Raw genomic sequence first — 27,184 nt, forward strand, 5'->3', positions numbered from 1 at the left:
GGCAGAGAGGGTGATGGCTACACGTATTTCTGTAATTAATCTCTTAAAAATTAAAATGATCTGATTCAAAGGTTTAAGAGCTGGTTGAAATTGAGCACATTTTTTTTTCCTGCTTCAGCAATAGAGGTGCTCTCTCTTTCCTCCTGGGTTCCCGAGTGAGCACAACAGAGAGAAATGACCTGGTAGCGCAACAAGTAAAAATAACCTGGAATTGTTTTGAGCCACTGAGATTTAAGAGGTGTCCTTATCACAGTATAACCTAGCATATCCTGACTGATACTAAAATTCCTACCACGAGTCCTAAAATATGTTTGCTTTGCCTTAATGGTCATTGGGTGAGTGGCAAAGTAACAATTACAGAGGCTGGAATCATGATGATCCATGTTCTGCAGTGGCAAAATACTTTGGTAAGACTTTCGCCTGCAAGAATATGGAAGGCAAATAACATTCCTAATGAACTTGTAGTTCCAGGGGTAGGATTGCTGATTTAACAAATAAAAATGCAAGGCACCCAGTTAAATTTGAATTTCAGATAAGCAGCAAATAATGCTGTTTACTGTATGCCCCATGCAATACCATACTAAAACTGTACATACTTATACTAAATGAAATACTAAATTGTACATACTCACACTAAAGAAAAAATGTTATTTATCTGAACTTCAAATCTAATCGGGAGTCCCATATTTTACCTGGCAACATTATTAAGGGGAAGATGTTCTGAGACAGAAACACAGTAATATCTCTTTGTTTCTATTAAAGTTATTTGACAAGATTCTATGAAAGACCACGAAGTCAGAGAGGAGGGGGCCAAAACACTAGTCATTTTAAAAACATGAGATTTTCTTTAATGAGATGGGAAACAACTGGAAAATTTTGAGCTGAGATGTGACATAGTTGAATCATATTTTAAATGGATCACATCAGCAGCTGTTTGAAAAGAAAACAAATAGGGTATGACAGACGAGGGGAACCCAGTTACAAGGTTTTTGAAATACTTCAGGAGAGAAAGGAGGCAGATTTAGGTGATAGTGGTTTAGGTTGGTAAATTTTGGAGGTAGAGCTGACCAGATTTCACAAAGGATTGAAGAATGAGAGGAATATTCTGAAACCCAAGATAACACCAAAGTTTATGGCTTGAAGAATTGGAAAGAAGAAATATCTGTTATCTAAGATGGAGAAAACTGTAGCCACATTTAATTTGAGATGCTCATTAGACATCTAACTGGAGATATCAAATAGAAAGTTGGATATATAGGTCTGGGGCTTAGGGGAGAGGTTCCAATTGAAGATATAAATGTGGACATTGTCAGCATATAGATGATAGGATACTAAGATGATACAGATAAAATAATAATAAAAGCCCATATTTATATAGAACTTGTTATGTGTGAGTCTTTGATTTAAATATTTTCTATATTAACTCATTTAATCCCTACAACAATCCTACAATATTAGTTCTATTATTATTATATTTAAAATATCATATTAGAAAGTGGGACTCAAGCTGTATTCATCCTGAATCTGTAGTAATTGGTCTGATCTCTAAGATAATTTTTAGCAATTGCCTAGTCAGTGAATCCTGCCTTTGTCCCCAGCGTTGTAAATTTCTTTCTTACGTTGTAATGCTCTTTCATTATCCATGAATCTTAACATCCTGTAAAAAAATTTGATCTTGATGGACTTGTGAATATTTAAAGAGCCTCTTCCAAGTTTAAGGTCTAGAAAGGCATAAAAGAGCTCTTCTCCCCTCATGCTTCACTACCAACATGATGGTAAATCAGTAGCCCAAGAGATCACGGTCCTTAAAGGGCAGGAAAAAAAGTAAAATGGAATTATTTGACTTAGCTAAAAAGCACAATTGAGACATCATCATCCTGGGGACCTCTAAAGAGATACTGGAGTGAAAGAGAGCTGAGATAATTTTGTCAACTACAGCACTATATTTTGAGCATGAATGTCAAAGTTATCCCATACAAATATATAACCCCTGAGGAGGCTGGCAACATGCTGATTGCATACATTTTAGAATGAATTAATTTCCATCCATGTACCGTTTCTCGTGCTATTATATTTGCTCATAATGCTCCAAGATCTCTTTCATACTTCAAAAAATTTGCACTACAATCTTAGTTTGAGACCCACTTCAATCTACCTCATCCATAGTTTTCTGGACTCACTTGTTATATATCTAGAATTATACATTCATATATTATCTGCACAGTAAGACACAATTTTGATCTTGCTTCTAAGTCATCCTGTTTAAACATATTCCTATCATCTTTCACTAACAAGTGTTAGTGAATGGCAAAATGAACTAAAATAACAAGTTAATATTAGTATAAAATATTTATATTAGATATTAATTAAATAAATATAAATAAAAATAAATGAATGCTTAAAATAGCTGGGCATGCTAAGTTGGGCAGTTTTTTTCTGGGCAAAATTTTATGATTTCAACTTAAAGTTCTATAACAAAAGAGCATGTTTAGTTGGCAAAATCATCTCTTGTTTACAAGATAAAATTTAGTATATTGATATTAAGATGACTCCAACTTCTAAATGTTTTTAAAAAGATTTATTTTAAATTATCTCTCATCTCTCTCAATAAAGCATAAAATATATAGTTTTGTGCTATATTAATAGTTAAGTAACTTTGGAAACTCAACACTTCGAAAAAATGGTTCTGCTTGTGGGACAGCCCAATAGAGGAGAAGGGCATTGAACGATATCTGTTTTAGATAATAAGAATAGATAAAATAGATAAAAATAAAATTACTTTACTATTTTAAGTCAACAAACTAGTATTTTGATGTCCCAATATGATAGAAGGTAGCTCTCGTTCCTAATAAGTATTTCTAGATATAAGACATTTCTTAAAGAGGATGTGATACTGACTGCCTTCTCAAATCTCACCCACTTTCCCATTACAATTAGCAGTAGTTTCTTTTAATTATCCCTTCCCTTCTTAGAGCAGTCTCAGATGTATAAAAATTAATTACCTGGAACTCACATCGTTACAATTTTAACCTTTTTATGCTTCACTTGTTTACAGTGACATTTATTTAAAAGACTTAGATGACCGCATATAGTAGACATCTGATTTATCAAAAAAGGGGAGAGAAATAATAAATGTACACCATTATGCTTTCTATGGTACTTTGAGACTTTCCTAAAAATTATTAGGTCATCAAAACTTGTTTTGACATGGCTGAAAGAGGTATCTCATTAAAATGCTATTAATTCAAGGTCACTGTTTTCAATAAGTCATCATATCACCTATTGCACATTTCTGGTAAAAATGTGCTCAAAGTTCCGATTCCCCTACCTTTTAATTATGATACAGATCTTTGAAGATTACAGCCAGCTAATTCAAAATAATAAAATCAAGGTCACCTACAAGCTCACAGGATTTAGTATAACCCTCTACTTGATTTCCTTCTAATTTCCTTTGCATTTTAGGAGCAAATTAAGATCGCCTATTCATGTGCTTACTATATTATTGTTAGAAATTAATTAGCAACATTTCTAGCTGTTTTTTACTTCTACAGCAGCTCAGTGGAATGAAAGACCTTCTCTAAGTTATGCCTTGAGCCACAACGAGGCATCTTTATCTTAAAAGATAGTTATCAGTCTGCTCCACGTTTCCTTCTCTACAGCAGCCCTGCTGTCTTCACCTAGCCCTGGGTTCTGACCCATGATCTCAACACTTGACCCTTGATTTTCAGTATTCTTTTTTTTTTACTCCTACATGTTGGAATGAGTGGTCTATGATAGTGCCTTTATCCATTTCACTTCTTGTTCTTTAGCTCTTAATCTGCTGTCTTTGCTCTGAAATTTTACTCTCAGTGGCCATATATTATCTTCATATAGATAGATTCTTTATCTTTTCTTACATTCCTTTTCAATTTCCTATAAATCTGTATTTTATAAAGTACGCAGCTCTATTGATTGTGCTCTTATCACCCTTAAGGGATTGTCATTTTGTAGATGCTCCTGCTGGAGGGGAGTCTTGCATATCAGCATCTTAAGTTAAATAACTGTCCCGTTTCTCAATTTTTCCTGGCCTATAGATAAAACAAACATAAAAGTAATCATGGAAGTATAGTAAATGCATTGTCTATAAAAACTCAATGTTTGCTTAACTGAATTGTAATGCAACCCTCAAGTTAAGTGAAATATTAAAAAAACTGCTTTTGCTTAAAGTAAGGGTGATTGGCTTTATAACTTTAAAAAGCATATATTTATAAATTATTGGATGCCTCATGCGAATTTTTACCTTGCCTGTATGTCAAGTTTCCCAAAACTTGACTTGAAGTTAATTATACGAAGGGACACAGCCTTGTGTTCAATTAGGTAGAGAATTTCTCAGCCTACATCAATGGATCGCTCCCAAGTTGGGGAGTGGGGGCTAAATTTCTTACATCAGCAACAAATTTGCAACCATTTTAAAGAAATTAGCTATAATATCTACTTTTATATTTTCCGCAGTATGAAAAATAAGAAAACAAAAATTCCGGAAAAGTCCACAATTAAAGAACGCCATCTGGAACCGTGAATAAAAATGTATGAAAGTAAAAAGAAAACATTTATGAATAAGACTACAATTTTATTTGCTTCCAAAACTTAATTTATGTTCTTCATTTTTGGCAAACTTAATTACATGAAAACATGAGCATTGGTTCTATTAATATCCTCTGAAACATCTAAAACACTATTTTAAAGTAATGATCTTTGGAATATTCGCTATGAATGAACTTCACGTGGTGAATAGGGACATAAGTCATAACTAAATGCATTCAGAACGCACAATGGGAACAGAATCTGACTCTAGGAAAACTTGACCTTTTGTTTTACAGTTTATTTTATAACATTCCTCAGTGTAGTATTTTTAAATCATGTTTAGCTACACCAGGTGCCAAGAGAACTGTATGGCGGGAAGAATAATTTTAGTACTACTATCTATAAAAGAGCTTAATAAATTTGGAACGATGTTAGTCTATAATTAAACTGTAACTCTTGCCCATGCCAACACAACTATTATATAATTGCAGATAACTATCAGGCCCTTAATTTAAGGCAATATTACAGGAATTAAAGAAATAAAATATCTAGTAACTCATCAAACATATTCTCTTGTCAAGGTAATAAAAGCAATAACATCTGCCTGTGTCAGTCAAAATAGAGTATAATTCAATTTTTTAAAGGTGTTAAAACCACAGTCTTAAACAACAGTTTAATTTCTGGAGCCAACCATAACATCTGACTTTCTGGGCAGGCCCAGTGCTCTTTAACATTTACTACTGAAAACTTTTGTTAAGTTCAGACTTCAATAAAACTCTTATATCTGCTTCTTCTATCAACAGGGGAGATTATCTAATTAGTCATTTGTAACTAGATGAGCAGTTTTCAGTTTAGTCTCAGCATCACCTAGGAACCTGAAAATTCTCAGGCTTCACCTCAGTCCTTCTGAATCAGAAACTCTAGGAGTAAGGCCCAACAATTACTGTTTTATTAAGCTCTCCAAGTGATTCCAATGCACGCTAAAGTTTGAAAATCACTGGAAAATTAGGGTGAGGAGTCTTCCGGCAGAAATAAATATTTTATTATACTTCTGGTGAATTAGAGATTTTTCGACCCTACTAAAAATGAGGTTGGAAGTCTGCATGACTATTTACCAAAGATAGACCCAAATGGCTATTTTGTAGATGTAAGTATTGATAGAATTTAGAAAATTTATCAAGTTGTATCCTGCTTATCTTCATGATTTTTGTGGGTAAACAATGGTCAGTGCTTTTTTGGGGGACAAATATGAAAAAGATTTCTGTTTGAGATTGTGAAGAACTGTGTGTGATAAATAGATTGAAAGATGGATGAGAGGATGAATCCACTGGATAAAGTTAGAATATGTAGACCTCACTAGAAGAAAATATACCGAAAGACAGAAAGTACAGTCTTTACCAGTTGAATCAGTGTGAAGGGCTCCCAAGATGTTTGCCATAGGTAAGCGACAGAGGTTGATGAAGAAGTAAAACTAGCATAGATATTTATGCAGTATTTTGGCAGGCTGCAAAACTTTATTCCATCACTATCTGATGGTACTTGAGTAAAGCTGGACTCTGCAGTATCCTCAGTTTGTTTGACAAGGAACAGGAAAAGGAGTATTTCTCATTCTTATTTCATGTTAACGTCTCATTTTTTACTCATCTACTCTCCTTTTATACTTCTTAGGAAATAACTAACCTGAACCTCTTGTCCTTCTTGCAAGTAATTTAACAATACATACTGTTTAAATTAGGCAGTCACCTGTCAAGCTGTGTAGAAACTACAGATCCTGGCAGTTTTATGAGCTCAGTGTAGGTAAGAGGCTGGGTTAGAGGTCAAGTGTCACTAGAGCACTGAGATCTTAAGATTATTCTCTGAGAAATCGCTGGTATGTCTCAAAAATAACAAAATAGGTAATTATTTCTTTGCATATTCATAATAATCAAAAATATTGACTAAAAAACAAGAAAGAAAAAATACTAACAAAAAAACTCCTGCATAGGGTAGTAGTATATCAAAATCAAAACCAGGAATTTAGCATTTCAATGAGATGACATAGATTAAGTGATACACCTCATTTGATGCTTCAGACCCCAGGAGAATAAATGGATTAAGTAAAGAAATGCCAAAATTAAAACCATAATAAAGGATTTAAAATGATTTTAATAAAATGGATTAGAATGAACCAGAGAATAAGACCAGTAATTCAAAACCTTGAGGAGATGTAGTTATGTATGTCTGTGTGTGGATGCTTGTTAAATCTCTTTTTCTTTTTCCATCAGTGAAAAAATTTGAAAACATTCTTTGAAAGAAGCTACCCCCTTATTTTAATTATATTTACAAATAGCAGAATCTAGTTCTTCAAGTTTTTCAGAAGCCAGTAATTATTCTCAAGTCATTATTCTTACAACTAGGTATTTCACAGCACATTTTAGGATTCTTCTCCAGTGTGTCATAAACATATTAACAGAAGTGATAGTCTAAGGATCTAAGCAGTACTGAAAAAAGTTACCTGAGGAATTCACTACTCTATCCCATAGATCGCTATTTGATACTCAAGTCATTCAACTTTCATAAAGGGTTGAAATAAATTGAAGGTTGAATCCTTTACAGGAAAAGTAATACTGTGATTCTTGAGATGTCGTTCAGACTCCTCTGGCTTGGCTGGCTTTTCTGTTCTCACAAAGCTGCCCATTGTGGTCAAGTTGGCCACAATTAGAAGTTGATGCACAGTTCCACCACAGCTAGGAGCCTCAGCAGGCCTTCCTCGTTCCAACTTGAACATTCATAATATAAGACATCATCTAAAACCTTTTTCCTTGAAAGGGAAAGTAGGCAACTAGTCAGGAGTAGAGTGTCTGAAGATCCAGTTCCCTGGTTAATGTGGTAATGAAAGTCTCTTCACCACCTCCACATTTCAGTCTACGCAAAAGGCTCAAAGACTGAAGAAAGTGACTGATACATAGTACCCATCAAAATAACACAAATAAAACACAATTTTGTGTGGCTCATGAAAATTTTGTGTGAAAAGGTGTTCTCAACAAATTAGCCAATAAAATTTAAATAATAAATAGTTTTCAATAAATTTTATTCAGTAAATGCTTATTGAGAACCTACTACTTGCCTGGCCCTGTTCTACTTGGTCAGAATTCATATGAGAAATAAGTCATCTATTTTAAAAAAGTATCTTTTGGGGGCCTGCCTGGTGGTGTAGCGGTTAAGTTCGTGTGCTCTGCTTCAGTAGCCCAGTGTTCACCAGTTCAGATCCGGGGCGCAGACCTACACATCACTTATCAAGCCATGCTGTGGCAGGTGTCCCACATATAAAGTAGAGGAAGATGGGCACTGATGTTAGCTGAGGGCCAGTCTTCCTCAGGATTGGTGGCAGATGTTACCTCAGGGCTAATCTTCCTCAAAGAAAAAAAAAAAAAAAAGAAGTATCTTTTGGCTCCTAGATCCATGCTTTTTTATTCCATTTTGCCAAAATTCAGGTTTTGAATACTAACAAAAATAATTTATTGCATCCTTTCAAAATATTATATTTCAATAGCATCTGTAGTTTCATCAAGCAGTGACAGGATAAACACAATAAAAATTTGAATAGTTTAACTATTTTACAATAGAAATTTGTACTATTAGTCGTCTGAAAAATATGACTCTTCTTGGTATTTGAGAAAAGGAAAGGCATTTTAGGTGTGAACCTCTACCATTATAGTTTCTCATTCTTTTTCAATATGCTTAGTGCAGTTAGGTTTCCTTATATCTTATTTTAGAATATAGACAAGATGAAAAACAAACCAATAGTACAAGGCCTGACACAGATCAATATGTCATAGATTAAATATTTTGTTTGATTTGTGCTCAAGATCTCTAACACTTCTAAATCTTTTGTTGCTGCTGTTAGAAATACCACATTTTCAAAATTTTATGACACTTTAGGTTAAGCCTAATGACTTCTCAAAACATTATTTCAAGCTTTAATGAGCTATACACCCAGGAAAAATATTTTAGAAAATTGTCACAAAAGTATGAACTTGGCATCTGAAAACAATTAGGCTTCCCTCTAGCTATTCATCAGAATTTTTTATGACAAATAACAATTCTACTATTTTGTTTATCTGTTTGCTTTGTAGTATGTGAGGATATATTAGAAATATTAAAGTTCTGCATGGTGTAGCACATTTCTTTTAAAATGTGTTTTAAAAAGTCTTCATTCTGCAAAGCTGAATTCTAATATTTAATTCCTCTATTTGTTAACTTGATGGGCCTGGAATCCTTCCTAGGTGCGTACTGATGTTCTCCTCATCAGGGGGCTTTTATAACCTCAGGAACCCAGTTTATCCTAGGGGTATCTATTTACCTTTTTATAAACAAAACTCATTTTTGCCTATTTTTCTTGCTTTGAGGCTAGTTAGTAAAGACATGATGTTTTAAGGACTGGGGATGAGAAAGGATGTTTATTGGTACTTCCTGTTGTTTTTATATTCATGAAATTCTGACAAGATTAATACCACTAATTTCTATGCCATTAGTTTCATTAACAGATATTACTCCTATCTGAATCTAAATACCAAATGAATAGAAACTTGGGATTCAATTCTATTTATGCTAATTGAAGTTCAGTCCACACTCACGGTTGGAGTGACATAGATACCATATTCTGGCTAGAGATGAACTCTGGGCACTTGATAAAATGCCTAAGATTAAAAATTGTTCTGAGATTTCAGCCTCCTAGACACTTCTCCACATAATGAGAAAACTGGGAACTGAACTGTCATTCGTGATAAGCATTTTTGAACATTTCATGATGATAATGATGAAGAGAGAGAGAGAGAAGGAGGGAAAGTCTTTTTCTCAAAGAATAGGTGTTGACGGGTCCTGTCATTATGCTGGAAGGTAAAGGTTAGTGAGAGAAGCTCTAATAACAAATGAAAGGGTTGTAACTGACCAACTGACCTATCCTAAACTTCTCTGGTAAAGTTTGAAGATTGTTATTCTGTCTCACAGGGACTTTATGCATATTAAACTTATTAAAGCAGAACTCATCAAGATGGCAAAAGATACAAATTCACTAAGTCACAGGTATAATTACCAAAAATCAACATGTGTCATTGATTTTATGACATGACTAAGTACACACTTGGCATAATTCAAAGATGCCCACCTGAAAGCAGGAGTAATCACACACACGCACACACATTCAGGCGAGTCATCTAAGAATTACACACCAAATCTTTAATTAGTTCATTGCGTCTTAGTATTTCTGGATCACTGGAATTATTTTGACACATTAAAAATACAAACTCTTAACTTTAACCTCTTTTATTTGTGATTATATTTTAGCATGACATCATTTCAAGATACACGCTGAAACATATTCAGATAAAATGATGTGATATGTGAGATGTGTTTCATATAATGGGGGGAGAAGGATGAAAGGAGATATGGTTGAACCAAGAATGCTCATTAATTGATAACTGAGTAATGAGTTCATGGGTGTTCAAGATATTCTTTTCTCTATTTTTGTATATACTTTAAATTCCTGTATTAAAAAAAAGTTTTAAATACAAAATCGTAGGCCCCATCCTGGACGTATTGAATCTAAATTTCCTGGAGTTGAAGCCTCAGATTCCCAGGTGTCTTCCAAACATAGAGAATCAGAATTTGGGGAGCTGAGGATGTATATTAACAAGCTCATTACATGAATCTTATGATCCAGTTAAAATGCTAGTCAGTCATGTCCAGGATATAAATCTTCCACCGTTCTTTTATACAAAATAAACTAATTCTTTCAAGTATTTTGGAGGGGACAACGTAAATGTAGTCCACTGTCTTAGAATGGTTTCCTGGGAAACAGACTCTCAGATATATGTGCATGAGGGAATTTATGGGGGAGTAAAGCTGTAAAGGAATACAGGACATAGGATTGGGCAGGGGGAGGAGTTGAAAAGCAATACAGTCCAGGCAGACACAACAAAACCAGTGAAGATCTCAGCAGGGGGACATCTAGAGTGTTCACGCATTCAGTCCAGATAATTGGATTTTTGTACATGTGCCCCAATTCCCTTGACAAGTCACTGGATGCGGGGGCTCCCAGGGATGTGGCGTGAGGTTGGGTAGTGGTTCTCTTTGAACAAAGGGCAATACCTGTAGAGGGACACAGTGATTTTCATTGGTCACCAACACTCCTAGCACCTGGGGAAGGAGGTATTTTGGAATGGAGAATTAAGTGCCTCAGTCCTGAAGAGGGGCACTTAGGTGAGGCTTGAGAGCATCCACTACATCTAAAAGGGCTGAAATATTTTTACTGGCATTGTTTTTGATCTTTCCTCATTTTTGCTTATATACACACTCTTTCAAATCAATACGGAAGTGTTGCAGTGGCCATTACAATGACTACATGGTAGTTTTGGGTTGTTTTTGTAGTAGCTAAGTTAAATATTATTACTGTTAAGAATAAAATACAAAACTAATGTTCTTGAATTTCCTTCAAAATCAGTGCAACCTATTGCTTGTCTTAGCAACAGAAACATCTGTAACTGCTCAGATAATGACAATTAGCAATCTGAATTTACACAGAAATCTCTCTGTGTTTTATTTCAAGATGATATTTACTGGTTAGATACATGAACCCTAATCCCTACTCACCTACCTCCTAGAAATGTGTTATTGGTCATGTTACTTAAAGACAGTAAATGCCAGGTCTACAACTTCTGTTGGACCCTTAGTTACTAAGACAATAGCATATATAGAGCATGCGTGATACATGCTTCAGTTATGTTTCTCTAGATTGTGAGTTTTGACGATTCCCATGTCGTGATCAGATATTTCATACAACATACCTAACACAAAGTGGCATCCTACTAGTTGGCTCCTCCTGTGACTCTGGGCCACCTTTTGGGTGAATTTTACAACTTTATTTCAAAATGCTTTCATTTTGCTTTTAAAATTAAAAAAAGAAAAACCAAAGTAAACTTTATTTGCCCCTGTTCAAATTTAGTTCAGTTCCACATGGGTAATAAGAAAAAGAAGAAAAACTTATTGAATAATGAATTAGAGTTAGTTTCTATGTATGGTTCCCACTGCTAGGATCAAGGCTTCAGAGGGAAGCTGCTTTAAGAAATGGTACCATCCTTGGCTCAGAGCCACTCCCCCGCCTCCAGCAGGCAGAGCATTACGGTATAAGGACAATTACCGCTCAGAGAATTGCTGAGAAGGTCGATTTACTGCTGTCACTCCAATCTGAATGTCTATATGGTATTTTCTTTCCCCAAAGAAAGATGCCTCTATATTTCTACAGATCAAAAAAATATTACAAAACAAGTAAGCTTTTGTGTTTTAGAAGGTTTCTCTAGTTATCATTAATAACATTGTTTCTAAGAGAAACTATTCCACGTTACAAACAACTAATTTACAAACTAATGTATGGAGCACAATTATTCTGAAAATAGATAATCACCTTTACTCTCTTTTGTCCCTAATATGGATGAGCACCTGAATTCCTCTGCAGATTTCATCATGTAGAAATGAATTGCTATTTTATAGTGAAAATAATTAGAACTCAAAATCTAGAGTCACACAACTGAAAGCTATATCACACATGCTTTGTAAGTAAGATATTTTGCAGTATATACAACACAATATAATTTATAAAGACCTAATGTGAGTTATCAATCTCGTATATACTGTCTTTAAACACCGTGTGGTACTAAAGTGCTTCTGAACACAGAAAATATTTATAACTTAAGCGTACAATCCAAGAAGTTCCTTATTTCTGACACTTCATATCAAGCAAAGACTGAGAAATAAGCATTCTGAGTAGAAAGTAGTGTTTAAAATAACTCTTGAACACAATGCGTGCATGCCATACTGATAAATGCAAACTCTTTTTATGACCCTCAAATCATATTAAAGAGATGCTTCTTGGCAGAGCCACACTTAAATCAGCCTACATTTTTCTCCTTTTTCTCTCATGTGAAAATGTCACCTTAAGAATAATTTTTTAGGAATGAGTGTTTTTTCCATTCTGTATGTCTTTGGATAAATTGTCTGCCAAGATTTTACTGACTGAGGATTTAGAGTTTTTGGGTATTTATTATAACTCTTTGACATTATCAGTATAAATGTTTAGAGTACCTATAATAATTATTCTTTGATTATCTTAACATAGAGGATTTTTCTCAATTTCATTAAGAGGAAAACAGCTATCTTTGTACTATTTACTAACCTATATGATTCTCACCTTAAATCACCAATATTGCCACAAAACAGCTGTGAGCTTTAAGGAAATATCACTGAAAATATAACAGGGTTATTATCAACTTTATTCACCTTTCTATAGTGACTGAAAACAAATAAAATCCTTCTGTTAATCTCTGTGAATTTGCTGTTGTTTTCTAAAGAAAATCTACATTAGGGAGAGTTGTCAGGAAAGGTCTCTGAGGATGGGATGTTTTTGCTGAAATCTGGATTTGATTGATGAGAATGTGCCAACCATTGGGAGATCTGAGAGAAGTGTTTCACAACAGAGTAAACAGCAAAAGCTTGGACATGAGAAGAAACTCAGAAGGTCCATGGAACAGAATCCAAGTGCTGGCAGTAGAGCAGAGAGAAGGCAGGAGTTAAATCACGTGTGGCCATATTCTTCTGCTGGGATTTTATTCTCACCATAATCAGAAGCCACTGGAGGATTCTAAAGCAGGAAACTAACTTGAACTGATGCTTTTAAAGGTTATTCTGACTGCTGTGTGAAGAATGGGTTGTAGGAAGCAAAAGTGGAAGCAGAGACAGCAGGTGACAGTGGCTTATATCAGATTTCCTCTAAAGGTCTTGAAGGCATCATGAACCAACATCATTTGGGAAGTAAATAAATCAGTTGCTTTGCCCATGGTCTATTTATTTCCCTTCTTCCAGTATCTTTGCAGATGATGTTGGTAAAGTGCAAATCAGAAATATTACTATTAGGCTGCCTACAAATCAAATTGGTTTAGAGCTATTGTAGTAGAGAAATAATATGCTTTCAGAAAAAGCTTTACCAAAAAGCCGACTTCACTAACTTATGGTTTCTAAAAAGCAAAGCTGTATGTGAATAATCTGACAGGTTGCATTTATCACTTTTCCTAGTATTATTTACTCGGTTATTTTTGCGATGACCTCCCTGAGTTGAACTACCCATTTTATTATCATCTCTTGGTCACACATTAGCCTCAACTTAGTTTAAACTGTTAAAATATATTACCATGCCCTTCATTATTTATTTCAATCAAGAGGAACTGAACAAAAGAATATGTGATATAAAATTGATTTTGGTAAGAAGAAAACATATCAGATGAAAATATATTTCTTATAGTAGAATAAATTTTATGTAATTTTTTAACATAGGAACACTTTTTTCAAGTAATAATTTACACAGAATTCCAAAATATAAAGATAAATAAATTTACTTACATTCATACAAAGACATACTATGCAGCTATTATTTCTACACAGCTATTTATAAAGTAAGAAATATATTCATGAAAAGGAAAATTTCAATTTATTTCAATTAAGTAAATATTGATCATCCTTCATTTGAGCACTGTTCTAGGAGTTCGGGATAAGATAGCAAAGAAGATAGGCAAGGCTCTTGTTCATAGTGTGTTTATATTTCTGAGGAAGTAGACAATCAATTACACAAATAAGTGTACAAGAAATTTCTACATATTAAACTGATCTGCAGAAAATAAAACAAGGTCATGCATTACCAAATTCATGGAGGAAGCAGGATACCAAACATTGTGTGGTTAGGGAAGGCTTCTTGGAGGAGGTAACATTTGAGTAGAAACCAAATAACTAAAGAGGCCAGATGCAGGAAAATATCAGAAGAAAACATTCCAGAAAGAGGCAGATAAGGGCATATGCTCTCAGTTGAAAAACTATGGCATGTTAAAGGATAGAAAGGAGGCAAGGGAGCAGGTAGGGGATGAGGTCAGTGTCAGTCCTTTCGAAGGGTTATAACAGAATATCTTTAGACTGAGTGGTTTACAAACAATGGAAATTTATTTCCCACAGTTCTGGAGGCTGGGAAATCCAAGAGGAGGCACTGGTAGATTCAGTGTCTGATGAGGGCCCATTTCCTGGTTCAGAGGTGTACATCCTCTCACGGTGTCCACACTTGCGGGAGAGAGGAGGGGGTCTCTCTGGGTCTCTTTTATAAAGGCTCTAATGCCACTAATGAGGGCTCTGCTGTCATGACCTAATCACCTCTAAATAGCTCCATTTTTAAATATCATCACACTGGGGATTAGGTTTCTTCATATGAACTTTGGGAGGACACAAGCATCAGTCTATAGCAGTCAGTGAAAAAGGACGGTGTAGGACTGTATAGGGCGCCATAGGAAGACACGTAGATACAACCATTTAATGAGAAGCCATCACAGCTTTGAAGCAGGGAAGTGACATGATCTGATGTCTTTTTTTCAATACCATTCTGAGTAGACTTCAGGCAGACCTGATAGTCAGCTACAGTAGGACTTTAGGCAAAAATTTGCAATGTCTTGATTATACATTTGCCTTACATATTTGGGTTTTCAGCTGTCTAAGATTCATTTCCCCTTTAACAGTATCTCTGTTTTCTTAGAGAAATTACCTTTGCCCATTGGACACAGTTTCATCAGGGCCTCTGTATTAGGGCTGTCCAGAGAAAAGAACCGATAGGATATATGTGTATATTACTCTCTTTCTCTAGAGAGATTATAAACATATATCTATCTATCTATTGAGAGATAGGGATGGACAGAGAGAGAGAGGCAGAGAGGGAGAGATGAGAGAGAGATTTATTTTAAGGAATTGGCTCATGCTGCAATGGTGGAGGCTGACAAGTCCAAACTCTGCTGGGTAAGACAGCGGGCTGGAGATCCAGAGAAGAATTAATTGTGTTACAGTTCAATTCCAAAGGCAGTCTGCTGGCAGAATTCTCTCTTCTTTGGGCAAAGTCAGTCTATTTTTCTTAAGGTCTTCAACTGATTGGATAAGACCCACCCACGTTAGGAGGGTAACAGGATTTACTCAAAGTCTATTGATTTAAATGTTAATCTCATGTAAAAAAACACCTTCTCAACAATATCCAGACATGTTTGACCAAATATCTGGGTACCATGGCCTAGCCAAGTTGACACATAAAATTAACCTTCACAGGCTCTATCCCCTCTAGTCAAAGAATGAATGTGATTCAGGCTAGGTCAATCAGATGCTGTCTCCCTTTAGCATGCATTTGAACAGAAGGTCAAAGAAGTACTCCTATCCCCATGGGCACATCGAGACCATGTGATCCTGCCCCTCCATCCACACACATAGTCATGACTTGTGTTTCCCAGTCTCTACTTACTAATCCCTTTAAACGAGTCACCAATAGATTCAGTGAGGCCCCAGTGAAAGTCTAATACTTCACATTTACCTAGGTCAGAGTCATTTAGTTTGTTTGAAATAATAATTTAAAAAAACCTGTAATTGCCTCAAGCAGGTTCCAGATGTTTGGAAAGACATGCATCAAATTAATAATGATTGTCCTGGAGATTGGGCTTTGAGATTGAGGGTTTCCAATTTTTGATGGGTATAATTTTTTAAATTTTCTTGCATAATTTACAATTACCAGCCAATCTTTTTTTAATTAAAGTAAATAATGAAAAACTTTCTAAATTAGCAAGCGGGACAAAAGCAGAATTTTAAATGTTACACGGAGTAGGAGTCCTATCTTTAACTGCAGTAGATGCCCCAGGGGGGCCTCTGCAGAACTGGAGGTTTTATAGGACAGTTTGAAAAACTTCAGTGAAATCCATTGTTTTTGTATTCATAAAAAAAGAAAGAACGGGAGCAGGATAGTTGCTTCCCTTGAGGACATTTAGAACTTGATTCATTGATATATTTTTGGCTCACAGTATTACCTTGTGGCATTTTGCTTCAGCTGCTGCCTCTTCCCAAAGCAATAATATATTACATAATTAATTCAGCACAAGCGGTGACTGTGCCAAATCTGTTTATTTAAAAAACGACGCTACTGTTCTTCTCGATAAAGGTATTGCATTCTCTTAAAGGACAAAAGTTAGACTGAATTAATTAGGAATAGCACAATCACAATAAATTAGGTTTTATTGACATTTACAACTGAGTTTTCAAAGCTGATATTTCAATTAAAAATAGCTATATATTTAGTAACTAACTTGACTTAGCTACTTCCTCCAATAAATCTCTAAGTAAACACCCAGTCAGATGAAGAAATTCCAGTGACAATGATAATATTAATACCAATAACTAATATTATTAAATCTTTAGTATTTGCTAGGAACAAGTTAAGTGTGCTGCATGAATCTTCCTTTATAGTGCTCATAAAAATTCCACATTTTAGATATTATTATCCTTATTATACAGATGACAAACTCAAACTGAGGTTTAGAGACATTATCAGCATTCGTAACACCACACAGGTTTCAACTTGAATTCTGAGTTCTTAGAAACTATCCTATATTGTGATGGTAAGCATCTTTGCAAAATTTTTCTACATAATTTACTAAGCCATCAAAGAGTTCCAGTTAAATGTTTATGAAATTATAAACATCAAGTCCAACTTGAATGACTTACTGTCTTTTTTCTTTGTGTGTGTTTCATAGGAAAACACATCTCCAGTGTTGATTTAAAATAATAATTTGAACAAACTCTTCAACAAGAAGAGGTAGACTTCCATCTTACTACTGAGCAGAACAGTGACTTTGTTCGTTTAATTGAAATTGATAAACTCAATTCTTCCTATTGTTTCCATCCCTAACTGTTCCATAAAAAGTTGAAAATATCTTCACATTGTCTATAAATGGAGACATGAGACAGTCAAGCCTATTCAACATAAACATTAACCAATGATGAAAAGAACAAATGATTTCTTTGCTCTCCTATAATTTCACACATAACTTTCAGAATTACCATAATACAATTTCACACTCTAGACAATATTTGCTGAATTAAAGTTTTCGTTTGTTTGTTTGGCTATTGTTTCCTCAAAATGAATCTGAAATTTCTTTGATCACTTGCTGCTGGTGGCATGTGGGTGTGATTGTTGGTGGGAGAAAAAACAGCAGACAATGCAATATGTTGACTCTAGATGTATTATTTATCATTTCCCCTTCAAACTTCTTTGACAAACAATCTTCTCATTAGAAGGTTATGGGCAGTTTGACAGTTGCCAATTTTTTATTCCTTCATCCATCACTTTGTGGGCTCACAGGACACATTTTGAAAATAAGTCGCCTGAAGACTGAGGGAGGATATAATTTAATATTTGGAAGATTATTGAAGGGGAAAGGAGGCAATATGAACAATGTGCTGGGACAAAAATTACAGACTGAGACTCTCCATGGCAATGGGGAAATCAGCTGACTTTATCTAAACTATCTATTACAGTCCTATTTGAAGGTCATCCTTGACTAGACAATGACCAAAGGTGGTAGTGCTTGCCGTTCTATTCTTATTTGAAAACACCAAAAGTGTATTAAAATTTTATATATATCATGGATAATATTTGAATAATCTATGCTTACAATAAATACACACACAAGTGTGTGTATTCATCTACACTTTTATATGTATATATAGACACTCTTTACATATGCATATTTATGGTAAATATACTATCACTGTGAGTGAGAATGCAAGAGCCATGCTTATTCACATTTATATCTGGTATCTCAGTGTCCCATATGTATTTCTTGAAATGTTAATTGATCAATTAATTCAACATTTACTGAACATTTACTATGTGACGTGAATGGGGTCCACCTTAGGATATAATGACAAATAGGAAATTAAAGAACTCATATTTTAGTGAAGGAGAAATGGGTGCAGGACTGTTACACAATGAGAAGTCCAGTACTTAGAGTAGGAAAACATTGGGACACAGAGAAAAACTTAATTTTGAAGACCTATCATTTCAGATTAACTGAGATGAAACTTGAATAACAAAATTAGCTTAAAATATGAAACAAAGTGGGGAGAAGGGAGGGTAATTCTCAGAGAAGTTCAAGTACATATGCAAAGCTCTGTGTTTCCTGATGAGTTGAGTTAGGCAATTTAGAGGAGATGAGACTGGAAAGTGGTCAGATATAACATTACGGTAAATGATATGTTAAAAGCTTTAGAACTTATTTGGCCTATGATGGAACATATTGAAGCTTTTTATTTTAAACAGTGAAAGATCAGATCAGAATTGTATTTCAGAAAAATGCATGCCTTCAGTGAGATGATGGCTGAAGGAGGGAGAGACTAGAGGCTGGGGGTCCAGAGTTCAGAGTATGTTTTTAAATGAGTATTTTGGCAGTGGAAATAGACATCAAACATACTGAGTAACACTTCAGAGATAATGCAGAAAGTGTCTTTGGAGAGTGATTGAGTTTGAGACAGGGGATCATTGAAGTCCAGGTCCAAATCAACAATGACCCCAAAGGTAACAAGAGGTAACATGAGAGTAGGCGTGGATGCATTAGAATGCATGAGAAAGGATAATAAGGAATCTGTGGGAAATACATGTAAAAATATCTAGAAAAAGTGAAAAATGTAAGCTTCGAAATCAGGAGAGACTTCAAGTCAGAAAACAATTCTACAACACACAGATCATCCCTATTTGGAAAAAAATAGAACTCAATGTAGGTTTGGTGAATCTTTGTGCAAACTACCGTGAAGAAAAAAGCTGCAAAGAATAGAAGTCTAGAAAATCCCTAAGATTTAAGAATAAGCATGAATAAATAAATAAACTAACAAACAAATAAAAGAATCCAGCAGAAAGATTCAGTTAAAAAAAAAGACCATCAAAGCTTTTAGAGGAGAAACTTAGGGCCATCAAGGGGGAGGGAGTTCCCCGATTGTAATACATTTAATGAATATGAGGCAAGAGGAAATTTTAAATGTTATACATCTCTGCAAATCACCACCACCCTTGTAATAACTGAGAAATCTTCCCTGGAAGGAGAGAGCACTATAAATATAGCAGAGGGCTATCTTTGACAGTTACCTGAAAACTAAGTTCTTTATGACAAAGACTCTAGAGGAGGTGTTTGTGGCTAGCCAGTTCTAGAATACAACGAACGTTTTAAACACAGATGGGGAAGAACTCATTAAGGTGTGCATTCTAGCTACTACATGACTATGTCTGCTAAACAACAATTGCTGAAATACTGAAAACTGTATGGCACAATAAAGAAAGAAAAGTATACATATAGTGAAGACACAGAAAATATGTTAATATTATCAAATTAATAATATGTTAATATTATCAAATTAACACTATTAATATTATCAAATTAATACAGGGACAAATTATTCAGCTAAAAACCAACCAACCAAACAGTATGCAAACACTGTATTCTGAAAAAGACGTGTAAGGATTTACTGTGTATTTGTGCTTCAATACAAAATCGAGAAAATAGAGCCGTGGATTCTATACTCTCCAAATTTCATAGAATTTTTCCATAATACTAAAAGATGTCCACTAGACAGGCATAATAACAATTTTAAGAGAGTCAGAAAGTGAGAACAAATTTACACAATATATTGGAAGGATTTTATGTCATCCCCGTTTTCAAGTCCCCTCAATTAGCATAGAGTTCAGCATATATTAGGGTCCAGTTGATGTTTATCAAATTAATAGATAAATAATAATTAGCACAGGACTATGAATTGCTTTAGGACCCCTGAGACACCAGATTTATATATTTACATATTCAATACAATATTAATCTTAGTGTTTGTGAGTACATTAATTTGTGCTGGAGGCAGTTTTCTGCAGTAGAAAAACAGAAAACATTTATTACGTAAGTTTATCTCTAAACATGATTATTTGCATTTCAATAAACAGTAAATTTTTATTTTCATTATATCCTAGTTTATGAGCTAAACATTGTACTACACTAGCTTTTAAAGTTTTTCTGAGCTGATAAACTCTGCACACCTTGTAGTAGAACTAAGAATGTTTTCTCAAGTCAAGAATACTACTGAGGTAATTGGTGGAAAATTTCACATCAACACAGAAGGTAAGCAGATGTCAAAGCTTTCAAAATTTGAAGAATTAGTTCAGGAAAGGCTTGGCAAGTATGTAATTAGAGTCCTGTTTGCCTGACATAAATGGCTAGTTCTCTCACTCTGAATAGCAAGATCTCATTGAAATTTCCAGAAATTTTAACAAAATATATAAAAGAAAATAGAAAGAAAGAAAGTTTTAAAAAATGAAAAGACAGACATAAACACAGCAATTTGAATGTGAAACTCAAAAACTAGCTCCGGTTCTTAACCCCGGCCATCCAGATGGTATCCAACATGACAGGTGGAACACAAGGAAACCTGATGTCAGTACTATGGCTGATTTTACTTTCCAGTGGTTGCCACAACAAAACTTCCTTCCCCTTATGTTCTTCTTACAATGTGACTTCTACACTCCTCTCATCAGAAGATGGTATGTACTTTTACTCCTTGAATCTGCCAGAGGTTTGACTACAGCAGACGCTGCGAATTACAAAGCTAGTCCATAAAAAAGTTCTGCCTAATTCTCTTGAGAAGGTTTTTTCTTGGAACCCAGGGCCTTGCTGTGAGGAAGCCCAAACAACCTAGGAGAGGCCCATATGGAATGCAGATGAAGCCTCCAGAGCACAGGCCTCCTTGAGCTCCAGGCAACAGCCAGAATCAACTTGGTTTGGTTAAGGGTTCTGAAAGTGGTACCCAGCCCCCAGGCAAGGTGGTCCAGCCAAAGATACGTGGAGCAGAGATGAGATGTTCCCTGAAGTTTGCTAAAACTGCAGTTTTATGGGCAAATTTAAAGATTGTAGTTTAAAGTCACTTAGTTTTGATGGTTTGTTATGAAGCTACTGATAATGAGAACTAGTGCCTAATTTTGCAAGTAAACATATTTGTTTTTTTCTACTTGGCAATAAAAATATACCCTTTTATGAACAAATACTTGGCATAATTATTTGAATAAGTAAAACTAAAATCTTTTTTGTTTCACAGAATGTTAAAGAATGGGTCAATATGATAGAAATGATTATGAAGCATAAGTTTGATCATTCTGGAATTTACAGCATAACGTTTAATTCAAGCTACATGCTTTAAAAGAAAACATTTTTTACTTATTAACTGTAAGACGATGGAAAGTTACTTAAACTCGTTGTACCTCAGAGATCTCATCTGTAAAATGACTATAATAATGCTAACTAGCCAAAAGGATTTCAATTAATATTTTTATAGAGTTTAGCAACAGTTCATGACAAAGTGAACAAGCTATACAGTGATTAGTCATTATTATCATTTATATTGTTACCCGAAAGCTGGAGGATGGCCTTGTCTCTAGCATGAAACTGCATGGAAGTGAGAAAGATACTTAGTCTGTAATCAGGAAAAGAGAGGAAGGGACACTCAAAGATCCTTTATAAAGTCAATGCATTCTGCTTGTTAAGCTGCAACATCTGGCTTCCTTTACTTCTCTGACTACATCAAGTTCTGCTAAACAGCCACCAGACTGATTCATTGATTTTAGTCTGTATTATACCAGTATATCCCTTCTGTTGGGATCTCACTGGCACACAAGCTACATAAATTAACTTGGAAAAATAAATTAATACTAAAAATATTTTTTTTCTCACCATGTTCACCGTCACTAATAATCTTCTTATCGGCATTCAACAAAATAATATCTTGAAATATAACCTTAGATAATCTACAACTATTTGTCTAGATAAGTTCTTTGTTAGCCTTTTGGTCTGAATAATTACTCCATTGAGCTGAAATTTACATTATTTTCTTCATTCAATTCACATCATAACATTTATTCTTTTTTTCTCTGGCTTTTTGGTTATGCAAGTCAACTAGACCAGAAATTATTTATGCCAGGAGACGTAAAAGTAATTCTCAACCATTTAAGATCTACTACAAGTAATGCTGATAGATATAACATGGATAAGAACTCTTTGAAGTGAATAGAATGTAATGCTATTGATGTTTAGGAGAAGGAATTTCTGTTTTATTCTTAAAAGAAATCTCCAATACAGAGAAGAACCCCAAAACCACAGTTCTCACATGTTTGACAAAAAAATTCAAATACTTTCTAACAAATTCTGACATCATGAGCCATGTTACTAACCCAGAAAGACGAATGCTTTCCAGAGGGACAACAAAAACATTAGTCAAATAGTCAACTCCTAGGAATCTGACTTCTCTAAAAGAAAATTAATATTTTTTTACTTTTATAGGAGACATTGATATTTTGGCCTAAGCAGGATATCTATTTGCCTTATAATTTTTATTCTTAGGTAAAAATATTTATCATCCAGGCAGATCCAAGATGTGAATTCCAAGCTGGTAGTAATTTATAGCTCGATTAGAATTAAAAAAAAAACAAAACGTGGAATCAAGTGTAGAAAATATGTATTCATGCCTTACCTTTCTGCTTCTTTATAATACATCTTTAAGGGATAGATATTTGCATTCAGGATTCATTAGCTCCCACTTTCAAACAGCCAAGCATAATCTCCAATAATATTTCAGGACTCTGAGAGGCTAAAGCGTATCCTATTGACCTGTGTATCCTCTGACTTGTGACTGAATGTTTATATGTGAATTTCAGGAAATGTTGGTTATTTCTCTGAGTTTCTCAGAATATGTTGTACACTGAACTCTGTTACGATGTTTCTTTTCCTTTTTTTTTCGGTGAGGAAGATTAGCCCTCAGCTAACAGCTGTTGCCAATCTTCCTCTTTTTTTGCTTGAGGAAGATTAGCCCTTAGCTAACATCCATGCTAATCTCCCTCCACTTTACATGTGGGTCACTGCCACAGCATGATCAATAAGTGGTGTAGGTCTGTGCCCGGGATCCAAATCTGAGAACCCAGGCCACCAAAGGGGAGCACACTGAACTCAACCACTATGCCCCAGGGCCGGCCCCTGAATTCTGTTATGATTTATAGGTAGAAAAAATAAAATGCTCAGTGTTAAGTGGATTGTTGCTTCATGACATACTTTCTATTTTGTAAATCATATAATTATGCATTGTGACCAAAAATTTGCCCATATTCTCTGAAAATGGTTCTGAACATAAATATTTTTCAACACCCTTATAGTGAAGTTTGCTGTTCTCACTTAACATGTCTTCAAAATATTTGAACAAGATCTCATTAGGGTTAAAGAGGGGTAAGAGAAGGGGAAAAAGTGAGAGTATATTTACCGGAGTTCTCAACTCAGGTATGGCAGCTTGATAGGTGAGTGGGCGACAATCACGAGTGTTTGGCACAAGGACACAAGGAAGAAACATTGGACCCAAGTCATCTCCATCCAGAACATCCACTGTGAGGGTGGTGGTGGTGGTTCGTCGTTCATTCAGATTTTGTGCACGGTCCTGTGAGAGAAGAAAAAAGAAAAAAGACAATGTGATGGACTTACTCTTCCCTTCATCTTGACTAAAGTGTAGGCATAGACAGGTTTCTTCCTCACTACAGGCACCTGACCTCCCTTTTCTTAAGAGCTTTTACTTTAGGAACCTTGTGATTATAAATACTTTCTCTACCACTTTAAGATGTAAATCCTCTCCCAGCTCAAACTGCCACCAGTTTCATAACCCAAGATTCTTTCTCAAAGACCTGGGAATCATTCTTTTGAGATGTAATCATCATGGAAGACAGAGCTCCTCCCAGTCACCTTAGTGGGGTCGGAGCCTAACTTCCACAGGAGGCCTCCTCCAAACTGTGAAACTATCCCATCAGGAAGATACAAAAAAGTTAACTTTTCCTTTGAGAGAGCCAATTAGCAAACACTGATGGCCCCTGATTCCTCCACCCCCACCCCAGATCTTTTGTTCTGTTTTTTTTTTTTTTTTGGATGATACTTCAGGCATTTTAGGTTTATTAGATAAATTTTAGTTACTTAAAAAAGTACCTCAGAAAAGAAAAATGAAGAGGGAAATAAAGAGAAGGAAAGAAGCGGAAAACCCACCAGATCTGCTGTACTCTTATTAGGGAAGTATTTTTTCATATCTCACATAAGCTTTTCTATTATTAAGTATTTTGAGAGCATTCTGTGTCTCCATGTAGTCTGCTGACATCACTAAAATAACCTAATTTTCCAAGTTTCTAAATGAGAACTGTTTTATTTTGTTTTTATTCTCTGATATTCTAAAAAGCTACAGTTTCTGAGAAGAGTGACCTTGCAGCAGTTTTTGGAATTATGTTTGAACTTTTTTCCATTAGACATATTGCCAAGAGAACAGAGGTTTCTTTTTTTGTTTTTTTGGCTTTTAGCTTTGATTTTGGTTTGTTTTCTTGTTTTATTTTATTTTCCAGTTTTATTGAGACATAATTCACATACAGCACTGTATAAGTTTAAGGTGGATAGCATAATGATTTGATTTACACATATTGTGAAAAGATTACCACAATAAGTTGAGTTAATATTATCTCATATAGATACAAAAAAAAGGTTTTTGCTTTGTGTTGAGAACTCCCACTCCAGCTCTTAACAACTCTCCAGTCTTTCTTTTGAGCCGAGTTGAGTTCAGACAGCAATCTGGTCTCCCCATTGCCACAGTCTTGAATAAAGTCTTCCTTCCCCATTTAACTTTGTCCAGTGAAATTTTTGCTTTGACCATACATTGCTATTAACTAAAATGCATACTTATTGAGATTTCCCTAGTTTTTACCCAGCTTTTACCATTTTTTCTTTCAGGATACCATCCAGGATACCAGCCATCATGTCTTCTTAGGCTCCTTTTGGCTCTGACAATTTCTCAGACTTCCCTTGTTTTTGATTACCTTGACAATTTTGAGTACTAGTCAGATATTTTGTAGAATGTCCCTCACTGCAGGCTTTGTCTGTTGTTTTTCTCAAGATTAGACTGAGATTATGCAGTTTAGGGAGGAAAACCACAAAGGTAAAGTGTCATCTCTTCACCTTATACCAAGAGTGTATATTACTGATCCCGGGTGCGGACATAGCTCAGGGCCAGGCTTCCTCAGCAAAAAAGAGGAGGACTGGCAGTAGTTAGCTCAGGGCTAATCTTCCTCAAAAAAAAAAAAGTGTATATTACTAACATGATTTATCTCTTACGTTAACCCTGATCACCTGGCTGAGATTGTGTTCATCAGATTTCCGCACTGTAAAGTTACTTTCTTTTTTCTCTTTCCATTTCTTTGGAAAGAAATCTCTTTTTTGGAGCAGGAATGATTTCATTAGAAGGAGCAGCAATGATTTCATTAGAAATTTACATTAATTATATTTATCTAAAGAATATCTATCACAAGGACACAAAGAAGAAACATTGGACCCAATCATCTCCATCCAGAACATCTACCATGAAACTGGTGGTGGTAGGTTGTCACTCATGATGGTAGAATCTGGAAATGCCTTCCTTTCATAGTATTTAATTATCCTGAAGAATCATTATATTTTTCTATCTCTTTAAAATTCTTTTTTGTACAACTCTAAAAAGTCATTATACTTACATGCATGTTCATCGCAGCAGTATTCACAATAGCTAAAAGTTGGAAACAGTTGGAATATCCACCAGTGAATGAATGGAGAGACAAATGCATATATACAATAGCACAGCCACAAAAAGGGACGAAGTACTGATATATATACTACAACGTGAGTGAATGTTGAAAATATTATGCTAAGTGAAAAAAGTCAGACAAAAAGTTACGTATTGTACAATTCCACTTATTTGAAATATCAGACTAGATAAATCCATAGAGACAGTACACAAATTGGCAGGTGCAAGGGGCTGAGAGAGCAGGGGTGGGCATGAGAAGCCACTGATTAAGGGGTACAAAGTTTCTTTTCGGAGCGATGAAAATGTTTGGGAAATAAACAGAGGTAGAGAGTGAACAATAATGTGAATGTGCCAGATGTCACTGAATTGTTTACTTTAAAATGGTTAATTTTATGTTATGTGAATGTACCTCATGAAAATTTTTTTAAAAGTAATATACCAATAGACTGGTATTTGTTGATATGTTGCTTATAAAATGTTTTCTCATGTGACATTTACCAGACATTAATATTTGCTTACCAATTTAAAAATATCCCTCTTTATTGAGCTTGGTGCACAATACTGCATTCCAGTTATGCTTGTGCCCAATCTAGTTGCTCAAGAAAGGTTGTAAAGAAGTGTTCTAAGGTAAGATCTCAGAAAGCAGGAAGCTCTATTGGTGGAATTTTGCAAGTGCAACCTTTCTGGAATGTAATAACTCTGTGACTCTAGTATTCTTTGATGTTTGGATTCATTATAAGATACATTGTGGCAAAAACATGGGGAAAAAACCCTTAAATTTCCAAAGTGTGAAACTCACTGGAATCCTCAGAGTGGATATAAAAATTATTTAAAACTAAAGACATTTGAGATTGAACATATATGGAAAGAAGCCTTCTCAGAGCTTCCCCTATCTCACTAAAGACAGAAACTTCTGGAAGTGAGTCTGCCATGAATCCTTTCTCTGGGGGCATTTTATGGCCATGAAGAAAAAGAAAACAATTAGCACCTGCATAAACATACATTACCACAAACTATAAAGTTGGGTTTATATACCTAACTTAATGAGGAATAGGGGAAAAAGGCTTCTGCGGAAAGAAAAAATGGGTTTCTA

The 27,184-nt window shown here is 34.9% G+C and overlaps 1 protein-coding gene across 5 annotated transcripts in view; it reads right to left on the minus strand.

Annotated features, from left to right (window-relative positions):
* PCDH15 (protocadherin related 15) overlaps nucleotides 1-27,184 on the minus strand; it is a 1,592,394-nt gene that overhangs the window by 391,675 nt on the left and 1,173,535 nt on the right. For all 5 annotated transcript variants that reach the window (XM_070487986.1, XM_070487962.1, XM_070487971.1 and 2 more), the window contains one exon: nucleotides 23,773-23,943. In XM_070487986.1, coding sequence (XP_070344087.1) covers nucleotides 23,773-23,943 — 171 coding nt within the window. The remainder of the gene's footprint in view (nucleotides 1-23,772; nucleotides 23,944-27,184) is intronic.

This window comes from Equus asinus, chromosome 2 (assembly GCF_041296235.1).
Source record: "Equus asinus isolate D_3611 breed Donkey chromosome 2, EquAss-T2T_v2, whole genome shotgun sequence".
NCBI lineage: Eukaryota > Metazoa > Chordata > Mammalia > Perissodactyla > Equidae > Equus > Equus asinus.